Below are 16,317 nucleotides of genomic sequence, written 5' to 3'. Positions count from 1 at the left end.
TAATTACTCCATATCTGCCTGAATTTGCTGCACTGTGTCTTTCAGCTACACCCCAAGTTCCTGCATACCAACTCCACCAGCCATACGTGGCCTTTCAGTGCATTTGCTGAACTCATAGGTAAGTGCTATTGCCTTTCTCTCATAGTATAGGCTCTATGTTATTAACTATCACCTGTGTATGTACAGTACAACATACATGTTGCATTAAAGGACATGTCAACCCCAAAAATATTTTTTTTGCCTAATAAAAGAAAACATAATTCTAAGCAACTTTCCAATATGAATGTATTAAAAAAAATGTCAGTGCTTTAAAAGTTATTTGTAAATGTAATTGCTATTGAAAGCTTGCTGAAGTCCTGGTTGTTACTTTTTACACAATGTTGCAAAGGTCAGTCTCCCCCAGCGAGTCAGGTCTGTCACTCTGCTGCCTTGTGTTACATTGTTTCATATGCCTGAGCCCCCAGGGCAGGGAATAGAAAAGGACAGGCAAACACTACTTCTAATAGCAAATATATTGTAATGAATGTATATTGCAATGTTGCTTAGAATTTTGTTTTCTTTTATTAGGCAAAAAATTGTATTCTGGGTTGATAACCAATCATGATACTCTGACATTTTTATGCATAAGGTAATCAGGGATAGACTGCCCTGATAAATGATGGGTAGGACATATTGTGCTAAATAGCTTATAATACCTTATATACCAAATATATAGAATTTCCCAAAGTGATGCATGAAAATATTTGCGTATGTGGGTGCCATGGTGGCCCCCAAGTATTGGCAAGGGTACCGTCCCCCACGATTACTGAGAGCTGGGTAGAAGTAGGAGGAGAGGTCTGGGTGTGTATGTGAGAAGTTCCTACATTTTTAGATATGCCATTTTATCTACAACTAAATGGGAGTGAATTTTTAAGCCTTGTTTTTTAACCAGGTGAAAGGTATTTTACACTATTTAGCGCTATATGTTCGGCAGTTTACAAGAAATACATCCACATGATAAGAACTATGCAACGCAAGTTAAAAAAATCGCTACCCATCCATTATCGGTGGATGAAAAGACTATTCAGTACTGTAAAAACCCTTTGTCAGAAGGACAATCTATCCCTGATTTAAGGCTGGGTTATCCACACAGGCATCACCCATTTTTGTTTCTTATGATATTGTAATATGTTACAGTGAGTTGTGATTTAATCCTAAATGTAACATTTGAATCCTTCCCTGCCTTTTATTTTCAGATAATGCCTATGATCCTGATGTTAATGCCAAGCAAATATGGATTGACCAAACTTTCATCAAGAGCAATATATGCCTGACATTTACAGATAATGGAAAGGGCATGACTGAAGAGAAGTTGTATAAGATGCTCAGGTAGGTAATTATTAATAGGTAATTATTATTATTTGAAGGTGGAGTCTGCAGCAGTCTGAATGGTTACTATGGTCAGTGCTGGCAGACACTACTCACTACTACCGTCTGACACTACTATCTGCTAAAACACATGAGAGAATTGGAAAAGTATGAGCAGCAGTGATGTTAAGAGTTAACTTGGCCGTACACATACCAATAATATCAGACAAAATCAAGTTGGGTATGATTACTGTTATGTATATAGTGTCTCACCAATTCAACTAATATCCATGTACTCTGAGAATTTCATCTGCTGATTTACAATGTTGGCCAGTGTATGGTATATGGGCAGGTAGGGAAGTGGGAGGGAAGGGCAGAGAAGAAAAAGGATGGGGAGGAAGTATCCCTAACAGCAGTGATCCCCAACCAGTGCCTCGGGGGCAACATGTTGCTCACCAACCCCTTGGATGTTGCTCCCAGTGGCCTCACAGTAGGTGGCAATTTTTACAATTCTGGTTTGGAGACAAGTTCTGGAAGCCCAGAGACAGTTTTAATCAAAGCAGGGTCTCCCACAAGCCAGCAGTCCCCATGGGACTACCAAACAGCCAATCATAGCCCTTGTTTGGCATCTCCAAAGAACCTCTTTCATGGTTGTGTGGCTCCCCAACACTTTTTACATCTGAGTGTGGCTCAAGAGTACAGAAGGTTGGGGATCCCTGCCTTACAGTGTTTATATCTAATGCATGATTTATGCCCTTAAACCAGGGATCCCCAACCTTTCTTACTCGTGAGCCACAGTCAAATGTAAAAAGACTTGGGGAGCAACACAAGCACCATAAAAGTTCATGGAGGAGCCAAATAAGGGCTGTGATTGGCTATTAGGCAGCCTCTGTGCACCCTATCAGCTTACAGGGGCTTTATTTGGTAGGAAATCTTGTTTTTATTCAACCAAAACTTGCCCCCAAGTCAGGAATTCAAAAATAACTCCCTGGTTTGGGGGCACTGAGAGCAACACCCAAGGGGTTGGGGAGCAACATGTTCCCCCCGAGCCACTGGTTGGGAATCACTGACTTAAACCTTGCCAGACAGTGAGACTGGATATGTTTGTTAATCCTCTTTGCATTTTTTTCCCTTCAGTTTTGGTTTCAGTGATAAAGTTGAAATACACGGCCATGTTCCCATCGGACATTACGGAAATGGGTTTAAGTCAGGATCCATGCGGCTGGGTAAAGATGCCATTGTGTTCACCAAAAATGAGTCTGGCATGCACGTGGGCATGTTATCCCAAACCTACTTGGAGAAAATCAATGTGGAGAACATCCTGGTGCCGATCATATCGTTCAACAAGCAAAATATCCTTAACTGGCATTGTCAAAGCTACTGAGTTCTGTGACAGCTGGAGGACCATCCAGATACAATAGAACATCAGGGCAGGCCATTTTAGCTGTGATTAAATAACAGTTTGTTCAATCAAAGGTTGAAGGTTTGGATAAAAGCTGCAGCTCCACTAACCATCATGAGAACATTCTGACACAGTTTGATAGTTGGGAGCAAGACGAGGGTGGGAGGGTCCTGCTTGTCATTCACAGCTGTGACCACTTCCTGTGGGAGAAGGAAAGGACACTCCCATCTCTCATTTTAGCTTCAACACTGGGCAGAGAGGATTATTCTGTACCTCAGAAATAATTACATTTTTAAGATGAAAAAAGTTAGATGCTAGGTGGCTGAAGCAATTTAGATATTGATGAGTGCAGGGAGTTGTAGCTAAATAATAGGAGGTGCAGAATGAATTTTAGACATTGATGGGTGCAGGGAGTTGTAGCTAAATAATAGGAGGTGCAGAATGAATTTTAGACATTGATGGGTGCAGGGAGTTGTAGCTAAATAATAGGAGGTGCAGAATGCATTTTAGACATTGATGGGTGCAGGGAGTTGTAGCTAAATAATAGGAGGTGCAGAATGCATTTTAGATATTGATGGGTGCAGGGAGTTGTAGCTAAATAATAGGAGGTGCAGAATGCATTTTAGACATTGATGGGTGCAGGGAGTTGTAGCTAAATAATAGGAGGTGCAGAATGCATTTTAGACATTGATGGGTGCAGGGAGTTGTAGCTAAATAATAGGAGGTGCAGAATGAATTTTAGACATTGATGGGTGCAGGGAGTTGTAGCTAAATAATAGGAGGTGCAGAATGCATTTTAGATATTGATGGGTGCAGGGAGTTGTAGCTAAATAATAGGAGGTGCAGAATGCATTTTAGACATTGATGGGTGCAGGGAGTTGTAGCTAAATAATAGGAGGTGCAGAATGCATTTTAGACATTGATGGGTGCAGGGAGTTGTAGCTAAATAATAGGAGGTGCAGAATGAATTTTAGACATTGATGGGTGCAGGGAGTTGTAGCTAAATAATAGGAGGTGCAGAATGAATTTTAGACATTGATGGGTGCAGGGAGTTGTAGCTAAATAATAGGAGGTGCAGAATGCATTTTAGACATTGATGGGTGCAGGGAGTTGTAGCTAAATAATAGGAGGTGCAGAATGCATTTTAGATATTGATGGGTGCAGGGAGTTGTAGCTAAATAATAGGAGGTGCAGAATGCATTTTAGACATTGATGGGTGCAGGGAGTTGTAGCTAAATAATAGGAGGTGCAGAATGCATTTTAGACATTGATGGGTGCAGGGAGTTGTAGCTAAATAATAGGAGGTGCAGAATGCATTTTAGATATTGATGGGTGCAGGGAGTTGTAGCTAAATAATAGGAGGTGCAGAATGCATTTTAGACATTGATGGGTGCAGGGAGTTGTAGCTAAATAATAGGAGGTGCAGAATGCATTTTAGACATTGATGGGTGCAGGGAGTTGTAGTTAAATAATAGGAGGTGCAGAATGCATGTTAGACATTGATGGGTGCAGGGAGTTGTAGCTAAATAATAGGAGGTGCAGAATGCATTTTAGACATTGATGGGTGCAGGGAATTGTAGCTAAATAATAGGAGGTGCAGAATGCATTTTAGACATTGATGGGTGCAGGGAGTTGTAGCTAAATAATAGGAGGTGCAGAATGCATTTTAGACATTGATGGGTGCAGGGAGTTGTAGCTAAATAATAGGAGGTGCAGAATGCATTTTAGACATTGATGGGTGCAGGGAGTTGTAGCTAAATAATAGGAGGTGCAGAATGCATTTTAGACATTGATGGGTGCAGGGAGTTGTAGCTAAATAATAGGAGGTGCAGAATGCATTTTAGATATTGATGGGTGCAGGGAGTTGTAGCTAAATAATAGGAGGTGCAGAATGCATTTTAGACATTGATGGGTGCAGGGAGTTGTAGTTAAATAATAGGAGGTGCAGAATGCATGTTAGACATTGATGGGTGCAGGGAGTTGTAGCTAAATAATAGGAGGTGCAGAATGCATTTTAGACATTGATGGGTGCAGGGAATTGTAGCTAAATAATAGGAGGTGCAGAATGCATTTTAGACATTGATGGGTGCAGGGAGTTGTAGCTAAATAATAGGAGGTGCAGAATGCATTTTAGACATTGATGGGTGCAGGGAGTTGTAGCTAAATAATAGGAGGTGCAGAATGCATTTTAGACATTGATGGGTGCAGGGAGTTGTAGCTAAATAATAGGAGGTGCAGAATGCATTTTAGACATTGATGGGTGCAGGGAGTTGTAGCTAAATAATAGGAGGTGCAGAATGCATTTTAGATATTGATGGGTGCAGGGAGTTGTAGCTAAATAATAGGAGGTGCAGAATGCATTTTAGACATTGATGGGTGCAGGGAGTTGTAGCTAAATAATAGGAGGTGCAGAATGCATTTTAGACATTGATGGGTGCAGGGAGTTGTAGTTAAATAATAGGAGGTGCAGAATGCATGTTAGACATTGATGGGTGCAGGGAGTTGTAGCTAAATAATAGGAGGTGCAGAATGCATTTTAGACATTGATGGGTGCAGGGAATTGTAGCTAAATAATAGGAGGTGCAGAATGCATTTTAGACATTGATGGGTGCAGGGAGTTGTAGCTAAATAATAGGAGGTGCAGAATGCATTTTAGACATTGATGGGTGCAGGGAGTTGTAGCTAAATAATAGGAGGTGCAGAATGCATTTTAGACATTGATGGGTGCAGGGAGTTGTAGCAAGCCAAAGGGCAGCAGCAATTCATCTATCCTGTTGGCTTTGGAATCTCAGCTGCAGCGTTCACATTGCACGGTGCGCCCCGGAGCAGTCTAATCGTGACGTCCCAGGAAGGAGCGGGACATTTAAACTAAAATCCGGGACAGCGGGCTGAATGATGAAAAGCGGGACAGTTGGGAGGCATGCTATAGTTTATATAGTTAAGTGGTATATGTTACATAGCAGATAAGCACTGTAGAATACAATGGAATTTGTTCTTAGGGCAGGGGTACACGGGGAGATTCATCGCGCCGCGCGTATCCAAACCCATTGTATTCTACAAAACGTATCTGCTACATTTTCAGATTAAATGTCTCCCCCCCCCCTCACCTTGGCTACAGAGCAGTGTATTTAAATAACCTTTAGTAGTGTTTGTGACACTAACCCACAGCTCTAAAGGTGGCCATACACGGGCCGACTATAGCTGCCGATATCGGTCCCTTGGACCGATTCGGCAGCTAATCGGCCCGTGTATGGGGAGAGCAGATCGGCCTGGCCGACCGATATCTGGCCTGAAATTGGCCAGATCTCGATCGGCCAGGTTAGAAAATCTGGTCGGATCGGGGACCGCATCGGCTCGTTGATGCGGTCCCCGATCCGACTGCCCCATTGCCGCCCACATAATCCGATCGTCTGGCCCCAGGGCCAAACGATCGGATTATTATTTTTTTTACCTAAATGGTCCCCGATATCGCCCACCCGTAGGTGGGGATATCGGGGGAAGATCCGCTCGCTTGGCGACATCGCCAAGCGAGCGGATCTGCTGGTGTATGGCCAGCTTTACTCACCCACGTTCTGTTCATTCCTATGGGATTTGTAGAGGCATATTTATCAATGGGTAAAAGTTAAGATTTCACCAATTGATAAATACACTTCTTAGAATCCCATAGGAATGAACAGAACATGGGTGAGTTATTATGATACATTTTGATAAATCTGCCCCTTAGTGCCTATGGATTTGATCTGTTCCAGTGTCATTCTTCTGCCATAAGATTTCCATTACACTGTAGTTTCATTAGAGTCCTTAACTGATGTCTAACAGCAGCTTGTACAGACGCCTGACTCGAAAGCAAACGTAAAGGCAATAACCACTTACTCTCTGCTGAACAGTGAGACAGAGCTCTTAGGTGAACTGGAAGCCATTCCCGGCCGGAAGGGAACGAGGATCATTATCTGGAACCTGCGAAGGTGGATATTGTTACTGTACTACTAGTACTAATGGCAGAAGGCCACAGCTTGGAGCTGATACCCACTCTTATATTTTATGTGGGCATCCCTGCAGTGCTCCTAATGCGCTTATGCAATTTAAACTTGAACTGCAGCAGAATCACTCCTGAACCCAAGATATCGCATTCCATACGTACCTCATCATGTGGTTTATACCCATGCACATAGCTGATAGGGAGCAGAAAAGTCCTCTGTGACTAGTAGTAAAATCTGAAGTTCTACAGACTTGTTTAGTATTTGATTCCTTATGGCAGGGATCCCCAACCTTTCTTACTTGTGAGCCACAGTCAAATATAAAAAGACTTGGAGAGCAACACAAGCACCATAAAAGTTCATGGAGGAGCCAAATAAGGGCTGTGATTGGCTATTAGGCAGCCTCTATGCACCCTGTCAGCTTACAGGGGCTTTATTTGGTAGGAAATCTTGTTTTTATTCAACCAAAACTTGCCCCCAAGTCAGGAATTCAAAAATAACTCCCTGGTTTGGGGGCACTGAGAGCAACATCCAAGGGGTTGGGGAGCAACATGTTCCCCCCGAGCCACTAGTTGGGGATCCCTGCCTTATGGTAAAAACAGCATTCAGTCCTGTACAGTCTTCCCTGTGCCACAGCCCTTACTCACCTCTCTATGTTAACATCTGGCATTGTACCAGAATTTAAGTGTGGCAATACGATTTTGTTGCGTAATTTTTGACGCACAGTACAAAAAAGTTGCGCAAAATAACAAAAAAAATTGGCAAAAATACGCAAGGTACAAAAACTTTTTGATTTTGTTGTATTCGGCCCGATTGTACTTTAATAAATATGCCCCTTAAGGTACTGTATATTACTGAGCTCCCTCAAACAGATGTTTTTTCCTGCTTCAGTCAACCAATGCTGTGAGTTCTAGGCTAATAGCAGGTACAGTTGGTTGTACCAGGTCAGCATTGTTACGGTGAAGAATTTAGTAATTTCTCTTACTGGATTTTTACTGGCCAGGCTCGTAAAATATCTGCCAGGTAGCAAACCCTAGTCACAGATATGGGCCAGTTATGCAGCATACGCCATGCCTGCAGCTGGGCAATACAAATACCTAAAGCTGCCTATACACTGCTGACTGGTAGTGATGAGCGAATCTGTTCCGTTGCGCTTCGCCGAAAAATTTGCGAATCTTTCAAAAAATCTGCGAAACGGCGAAAAATTCCCGAAACGGCGAAAATGTCGTGCGCAAAAAAATGTGTCGCCCGCGGCTATTATTTTGTTGCACGGTTATTCTTTTGTCGCCCGTGGCTATTATTTTGTCGCGAGGCTATTATTTTGTCGCCGTGGCTATTATTTTGTCGCACGGCTATTATTTTGTCGCCCGCGGCTATTATTTCGTCACACGGCTATTCTTTTGACGCCTGCAACTATTCTTTTTTGACGCCAGCGACAATTTTTGGACATGCGGCAAATTTGTCCACTGTAAATTTTTTTCATCCGTTTCGCGAAACGATCCGCCAATGGGGAAAAGCCTTGAATTCACAGCGAATCCATGCCTGGCGAAACATTTCGCCCATCACTACTGACTGGGTCTGGAAGGGCCGAGCTGGCAGCTTACAGTCTATCAGCCTGGGTATAGCCACGTTATGAGTGGGACTTTCCCACTGAGAGAAATGTTTTAGTACTTACTGACACTGTCTGCAGGCATTTTTTAATTATTGTTGATACAATTTGGTTCTTTTTATTCTAGTTACGAACAAGGGAGCCAAGATTTTGACTTTGTGCCTGATAAATATGACATCCGTATTCCTGCAGAGAATGATGGGATGAAGAGAGGGGACCAGGTTGCCCATAACAGTATCTATTCTTTGAGAGTACGTATGATTCACGCTGCCTTAAGTGAACCTAATATGGAGTAAAACTGTAAATTCAAGAATAAAGGGGATCAGACAGGTGATATCTTGCTTTTAAGCAGGGTCATATTAGGACAGTTGGCACAAGATGACTGGGGGACTTGGCAAGTAGGCCAAGGTGGGTAGTACCAGGAAAGAAAGAAAATTTCTTATGCCCCAATGCAATAGGTGAGGGGCACTCACTACATAAAAGTCTGTCTCCCCCAGCGAGTCAGGTCTGTCAGGCTGCTGCCTTGTGTTACATTGTTTCATATGCCTGAGCCCCCAGGGCAGGGAATAGAAAAGGACAGACAACAGCAATTATATATATACAAATAAGTCAAAAACTATTGCAAATGTGTAATGAATGTATTTTGCAAAGTTGCTTCGAATTCTATTTTCTTTTATTAGACAAAAATTATATTCTGGGTTGACTTGCCCTATAAAGATGTAAGAAGTAGTGATGAGCGAATCTGTTCCGTTTCGCTTCGCCGAAAAATCCGCGAATCTTTGAAAAGATCCGCGAAACGGCGAAAAATTCGCGAAACGGCGAAAATGTCGTGCGACAAAAAAAATTGTCGCCCGCGGCTATTATTTTGTCGCGCGGCTATTGTTTCGTCTCCCGCGGCTATTGTTTTGTCGCGCGGCTATTATTTCGTCGCGCGGCTCTTGTTTCGTCGCCCGCGGCTCTTGTTTCGTCGCGCGGCTCTTGTTTCGTCGCCCGCGGCTATTGTTTTGTCGCGCGGCTATTATTTCGTCGCGCGCGGCTCTTGTTTCGTCGCCCGCGGCTCTTGTTTCGTCACGCGGCTCTTGTTTCGTCGCCCGCGGCTATTATTTTGTCGCGCGCTATTGTTTCGTCGCCCGCGGCTATTATTTTGTCACCCGCGACTATTCTTTTTTGACGCCGGCGACAATTTTTGGACGTGCGGCGAATTTTTCCGCGGCGAAATTTTTCATCCGTTTCGCGAAACAATCCGCCAATGGCGAAACGCGGAAATTCGCCGCGAATCCATGCCTGGCGAAACTTTTCGCCCATCACTAGTAAGAAGTATCAACTGAGTTATTCCTTTGTGAATGCTGCATTAAGCATGTCCCATCATTCTGCATATTCAGTTAGATGTGTGGCTGCTTACAGGTAAAACATTTTAAAGGCCAAGTAAAGCAAGGGGGATAAAAAAAACTGTCCATATATAGAGTATCCTGCATCACCATAAATGACAGTTTCTTCATTTTAAAGGGGACCTGTCGCCCAGACATAAAAAGCTGTATAATAGAAGTCTATTTCAAATTAAACATGAAAACCCAAATTCTTATTTTTATTAACACATCCATACCAATTATAAAGGCATGTAAAAATCCCAGCTGTCAATCATATATTGCCTGCCCCGCCTCTATGCCTCAGGCATAGAGGCGGAGCAGACAATAACTTTAACTTTCCATTCAGCACAACCTAGATGTCACTGCAATTCTCACTTTCCCCCTCCCTCCTCACCATCTAATTGTGTAGGCAGTGCATGAGTATGGCCTCTGGTCCTCCATTCTATCAAATAAACCAGATTTTGGCATGATGCAAAGCTTGTCATAATAACAGTGTCCACAAAATGGCACCTGCCTGCTTGTTATAATAGTGCAATTCCATGACAAAAAGAAACATGATTTTTAAATTTTATACAGTGTAAGTGAAGTTTGTTTTGCTTAACTAACATGGTACAAATAAATTTGGAATTATTTCTGAGCTGACAGGTCCCCTTTAAATTAACCGCTTCACCTAAATATAATTTTGCCTTTCAGTTAATGCTGAGCTGTTTGGCTGGAGAGAGAGCTAACGGAGTGTGTTTCCTTTCACAGGCTTATTGTAGCATTCTGTATCTGAAACCAAGGATGCGGATTGTTTTGAGAGGACAAAAGGTTAAAACCCAGCTGGTCGCTAAAAGCCTTGCGTACATAGAAAAAGATGTCTACAAGCCCAAATCTTTAGCTGTATCCTTTGACCTCCTATCCTAAAGGCAATTTAGGATACGGCCCTATTTATAAGACAGAACCAAAAGTTTTAATGCAATAGTCTTTCTGATATTTTCATTCTCTGTGCGGATGTTTGTGCTCCACATTTCCATCCTGCTTGGCACATGTTTTTTGCTTTCCTTAATACAATCAGCCTAAAACTATAAATATCACATTTGGATATAACTGCCGAAACAAGGAGCATTACGGAATAATGATGTACCATAAGAACAGGCTGATTAAGGCTTACGAAAGAGTTGGCTGCCAGTTAAAGGTATGTAACAGCTCAAAAGGGCTTAGCTTGAGATGCTATACCAGGGGTGGGCAAACTTTTTGGCTCAGGGGCCACATTGACTCACAGCCGGGCCAGGCCGACGTTACGCCCAGAGCTGCCATCAGAAATCACGGGGCCTCTCTAGGTTCTAGGTTAGTAAAAGTGGGCAGAGCCACAAACTGCCAATCAGATGTAATGTTTTTCAAACCAACATGAAGTTTGTTCTCAGACTTCCCTTTCTAGTTCAAAATGACATTATAAGGACACATGGAAGCATTCTGCATCAGAGTTAACAATCTGCCCTGTAGCATGTAACCTTGCACATTCTTCTAATATGTGGGCGATTTCCAATAACCTCTAAACTTAGCTTCTCAAAAGCATCCCAAGCCCACTGAGCATGTGCAGTGTCACTGACACACAAAAGATGATTTCAAGATTTTCTGTTAAAGGAGAAGGCAAGTCAAAATGTAAAAAGCATATTGCCCAATAGTCCTCCTATTGTTTAGTAAAAACGCCACACTTTTGGCTCAGCTAATCAAATATTTACTCAGTCACACTTACTTCACATTTTCTAGAACAGGCAGCCATCTCTAAAAAGGTATTCTCCCTTCCTTTCCCTCCTTGCTTCATACTGCACATGTGTTTCATTCCCTCCCCCCCTCTGCCAGATCCGCTTCTGATTGGCTGGTGGGCATGTGTAGCTCAGAGCAGGAGACAGGATCAAGTTACACTCATGCTCAGAGAATAGGAAGGCTGCCGCTGGCACCTACAGGAAGGGGAGAGAGATTTCAGTAATGTCACTGTAGGCTTCACACTGCTGTAGGCTGCCAGCACCATATCTCAGAGAAGCAAGCAGGGATCTGGGAATTTAGATATGCAGTAAGTACTTAAAAAGAATGCCTTTAGACTTACTTTTAATTTATATTAACCTTTCATTGTCCTTTAAGTTTGCTGGCCTGGATCATTATTATTATTATTGTCATAATTATTGTCGTAATATTTTTTTTCCTCATTGATTTCCTAGAATAAGGCAGTTGGCATTGTTGGAGTGGTCGAGTGCAACTTTCTAAAGCCCACACACAACAAGCAGGATTTTGATTATACAGATGATCATAAGTAAGTTATATGTTTCCTATGATTAAATTATTTTTTTGCAGTGGTCAGAAATCTTATTGTTTGTTCCCAAATGCACAAGCACAGGGGAGCCAGGTCGGTAAAGCAAACTGATGAAATTGGGAAGCATTTTTGGATTCTGGCCGATAGTCTAAGAATCTCAGAGCTAAATATATATATGTATACTGTATATATGTAACCTCAAATCATAGGAAATCTAAGTGCTACGGGTCTTGTTTTCTCAAACACATATTAAACATGTTAATATTTAATCAGCTTGAAAATGTGATTTTTTTTTTTTAGGCGTACCATGGAGGCATTGGGACGTAAGCTAAGTGAATACTGGGAGGAAATGAAACAAAAAAAGAGTTCAAACCCTCTAAACCTTCCTGTAGAAGATATAGAGTAAGTAAAAACATTTCACCCATTTAATAGTGGGGTATATTTAAATTCATCTGTTTGTATCTCTTTTTATGAATTCCTGAATGTGAACATTCCTGTAATAGCTTCTGTGTTTCTGTATCTTAACAACAGAACCCCAGGAGCATCTTCATGTTCTCTGAGCAGGGTTAGGGGGATTGCAATTTCAAATAGGTTTCATTCTGAATGGTACAAATAAATTCCTAAGCCCCCCCGCAGGGCCCCCACCTGACGTCCTCCCCAAGCGCGTATAAATTGAACGCGTCGGGGAGGAACAGTCAGAAGGGGGAGCGCCGGCAAAGGTTGGACTGGGCCACCAGGGCCCACTAGGGCCGGGATTTTTCCCGGTGTCCCGGCGGCCCAGTCTGACCCTGAGCAGAACAATGGGAAGGGCGCAAGATAGCAGCTCCCAGTAGGTATCAAATTGGACTCAATAGTAAGAAATCCAAGTCCGGCTTGGGACCCCTCCAGTTACATGGGAGTAGGAGAAACAATAGGTTAGCTGAAAGCAGTTCTAATGTGTAGCGCTGGCTGAAAGCTCAGACTCAGGCACAATGCACTATATTGCCTGCCCCGCCTCTATGCCACAGGCAATATATGATTGAGAGCTCAGATTTTTAATTACAATTACTTTTAACTTTCCATTCAGCACCTAGATATTACATAAAGAGGTGATACAAAGCTTGCCTTAATAACATGGTTCACAAAATGGCGCCTGCCTGTAGGCAATATATGATTGACAGCTCAGATTTTTAAATACATTAATAACAGGTATGGATGATTTAATTAAAAAAAGAATTTGGGTTTCATGTTTAATTTTAAAAGGACTTTTATTATAGTCTGGGTGACAGGTCCCCTTTAGAGAGCCCCAGTGTTTGTCAGGCAATTTCTATTCACACCTATAGGGAATTGTTTCAGGCACTGAGCACCATGTATTTGGCCTAGGTAATAAACAATGCATAAAATGATATGGGAAAATTAATCACAGTAGTTTTGTTTTTGTTAGTTTCACTTTTATTGTCTGATGAATGCTATTTGCTGATTGGTTGCTAGGGGTTTTTACTCAAAATTAAAGTTTCAGGATGAATTACTTTACAAAATATTTTTGTGTGTCTAGGAAAAAGCCTGACCAGACATGGGTTCAGTGTGATTTTTGTCTTAAATGGAGGAAACTGCCGGATGGAGTGACAATATCAGAAAGGGATTATTGGTGCTGCAGTATGAACATGGACCCACGGTTCAGGTAAGTGCAATGTGAAATGTAACGGCCCCTTCACTCCTTTTTTCCCCATTGAAGTAGATATACATTTTGAGGGAAAAGGGTTGTCGTTCAATAAATCCCTCGCTGTCCTCTGGCAGTACGTTGTGGTTTACAAGCCCCATAGGGTGTGTACTCATAATATCGATGATTACACTTTCATCATAAGAAAGATTAAATGTACCCTTACAATTACAAAAAAACAGTGTAAAATGAGGAAAAACTTAAAACCAGGGTGTGTAAAATTGATTTCACTGTGTAACAATTGCAAAGTGCCACCATTCTTGCTTCTCCAGTCCCCATTATCCTGCAGTTTGGCCACAGTCCTTTCCCCCAAGTCAAGGCCGGGGCAGTAAGTGATGAGAGAAAGGAGAGACAGTGAGAGAAAGCCAATGTGCTGTGTGTAATTCCGTACACTGTATCATGCAGTATGTATTATGGGGCCGGATACACAATCCTTTCTCATTTAGGAATCCTTATTTCTCATTTTCTGCATTTGTCATCATTTTAATTTTCTTTAAACAGAAAATGTTCTGTGCCCGAGGAGCCTGAAGATGATGACATTACCCAGCCTACCTATAAGAAGACCCCTAAGAAAAGGTAAGACCTACATGTGCTGTAAAACACATATGGAAGAGTTTATATGCTACTGGGTTACGTCCAGTCACCGTGGAGAGGCAAGCAGATGGGAGCCTATATACTGGGTAACCCGGATTATACCTGTAAATGGCAGAACCAAGACAGGAAACCATGATATGTGAATGCAAAGCTTTAATTAAGGCAAAAACAAGATATCTTCTGGTGCAAAAGGGAAACAAAAATAATTATACAGGCTCGTGGTGTAGTAATTGGCAGGCTGAGGCAAATTCCAGTAGCAGGCCAGAAGTCAGGACAGGCTGCAGTCAAGGGAAGTCCAGTATCGGATCGGAACAGGCAGCAGTCAAGGGAAGTCCAGTATCGGATCGGGACAGGCAGCAGTCAAGGGAGGTCCAGTATCAGATCAGAACAGGCAGCAGTCAAGGGAGGTCCAGTATCAGATCAGAACAGGCAGCAGTCAAGGGAGGTCCAGTATCAGATCAGAACAGGCAGCAGTCAAGGGAGGTCCAGTATCAGATCAGAACAGGCAGCAGTCAAGGGAGGTCCAGTATCAGATCGGGACAGGCAGCAGTCAAGGGAAGTCCAGTATCAGATCGGGACAGGCAGCAGTCAAGGGAGGTCCAGTATCAGATCAGAACAGGCAGCAGTCAAGGGAGGTCCAGTATCAGATCGGGACAGCCTGCAGTCAAGGGAAGTCCAGTATCAGATCGGGACAGGCTGCAGTCAAGGAAAGTCCAGTATCAGATCGGGAAAGGCAGCAGTCAAGGGAAGTCCAGTATCGGATCGGGAAAGGCAGCAGTCTAGGGAAGTCCAGTATCGGATCGGGACAGGCAGCAGTCAAGGGAAGTCCAGTATCGGATCGGGAAAGGCAGCAGTCAAGGGAAGTCCAGTATCGGATCGGGAAAGGCAGCAGTCTAGGGAAGTCCAGTATTGGATTGGGACAGGCTGCAGTCAAGGGAAGTCCAGTATCGGATCGGGAAAGGCAGCAGTCAAGGGAAGTCCAGTATCGGATCGGGAAAGGCAGCAGTCAAGGGAAGTCCAGTATCGGATCGGGACAGGCAGCAGTCAAGGGAAGTCCAGTATCAGATCGGGACAGGCTGCAGTCAAGGGAAGTCCAGTATCAGATCGGGACAGGCAGCAGTCAAGGGAAGTCCAGTATCGGATCGGGAAAGGCAGCAGTCAAGGGAAGTCCAGTATCGGATCGGGAAAGGCAGCAGTCTAGGGAAGTCCAGTATCGGATCGGGACAGGCTGCAGTCAAGGGAAGTCCAGTATCAGATCGGGACAGGCAGCAGTCAAGGGAAGTCCAGTATCAGATCGGGACAGGCTGCAGTCAAGGGAAGTCCAGTATCGGATCGGGACAGGCAGCAGTCAAGGGAAGTCCAGTATCGGATCGGGAAAGGCAGCAGTCAAGGGAAGTCCAGTATCGGATCGGGACACGCTGCAGTCAAGGGAAGTCCAGTATCGGATCGGGAAAGGCAGCAGTCAAGGGAAGTCCAGTATCGGATCGGGAAAGGCAGCAGTCAAGGGAGGTCCAGTATCAGATCGGGAAAGGCAGCAGACAAAAATGGAGTCAAGGAACAGGACAAGGGTCAAAAACCAGGAAATCTACCTGTACAGGACTAGGAAGGGAACTGGAGCTCAGGAACAAGGAACCAGAGGGACCTCAGGCACAAGGAATCACAGAACACAGAGCACAGAAGGGCTTACGTAACATGGGGTGCTTACGTAACATGGGGTGCTTACGTTACATGGGGTGGGCACATATGCCTTGCAGTTATTAGCAGAAAACAGAAATGCATTTAGAGTAGCTGCTGAAGCTTATTTTGGTTTATTAGCCTTGGGCATTTGCTGAGATAATTACTTGGACAGAGACAGGATAGTCAAGGTAATCATAACAACTGAAGTAGCACATACACAGACCTTCTTAGAATTGTGCATACATATGTTAACCCTTCAATAACATTGTCTTTGCATGAGCTTTATCATTTTTCCATAACAGTATTTGCCAGATGCTTTTCCATTCCCTATCTGATCCCCCATGTTCCTCTA

General features: G+C 43.2%; 1 protein-coding gene across 1 annotated transcript in view; it reads left to right on the top strand.

Annotated features, from left to right (window-relative positions):
• The window catches only part of LOC105945150 (MORC family CW-type zinc finger protein 3), a 42,555-nt gene that overhangs the window by 8,336 nt on the left and 17,902 nt on the right, over window positions 1-16,317 (top strand). Inside the window, exons 2-12 of the mRNA XM_018091785.2 lie at window positions 46-118; window positions 1,236-1,368; window positions 2,485-2,699; window positions 6,567-6,714; window positions 8,463-8,586; window positions 10,453-10,581; window positions 10,760-10,879; window positions 11,904-11,995; window positions 12,296-12,397; window positions 13,530-13,655; window positions 14,196-14,270. Coding sequence (XP_017947274.2) covers window positions 46-118; window positions 1,236-1,368; window positions 2,485-2,699; window positions 6,567-6,714; window positions 8,463-8,586; window positions 10,453-10,581; window positions 10,760-10,879; window positions 11,904-11,995; window positions 12,296-12,397; window positions 13,530-13,655; window positions 14,196-14,270 — 1,337 coding nt within the window. The remainder of the gene's footprint in view (window positions 1-45; window positions 119-1,235; window positions 1,369-2,484; window positions 2,700-6,566; window positions 6,715-8,462; window positions 8,587-10,452; window positions 10,582-10,759; window positions 10,880-11,903; window positions 11,996-12,295; window positions 12,398-13,529; window positions 13,656-14,195; window positions 14,271-16,317) is intronic.

The sequence above is a fragment of the Xenopus tropicalis genome, chromosome 2 (genome assembly GCF_000004195.4).
Source record: "Xenopus tropicalis strain Nigerian chromosome 2, UCB_Xtro_10.0, whole genome shotgun sequence".
NCBI lineage: Eukaryota > Metazoa > Chordata > Amphibia > Anura > Pipidae > Xenopus > Xenopus tropicalis.
This window is presented reverse-complemented; position numbering and strand designations above follow the sequence as displayed.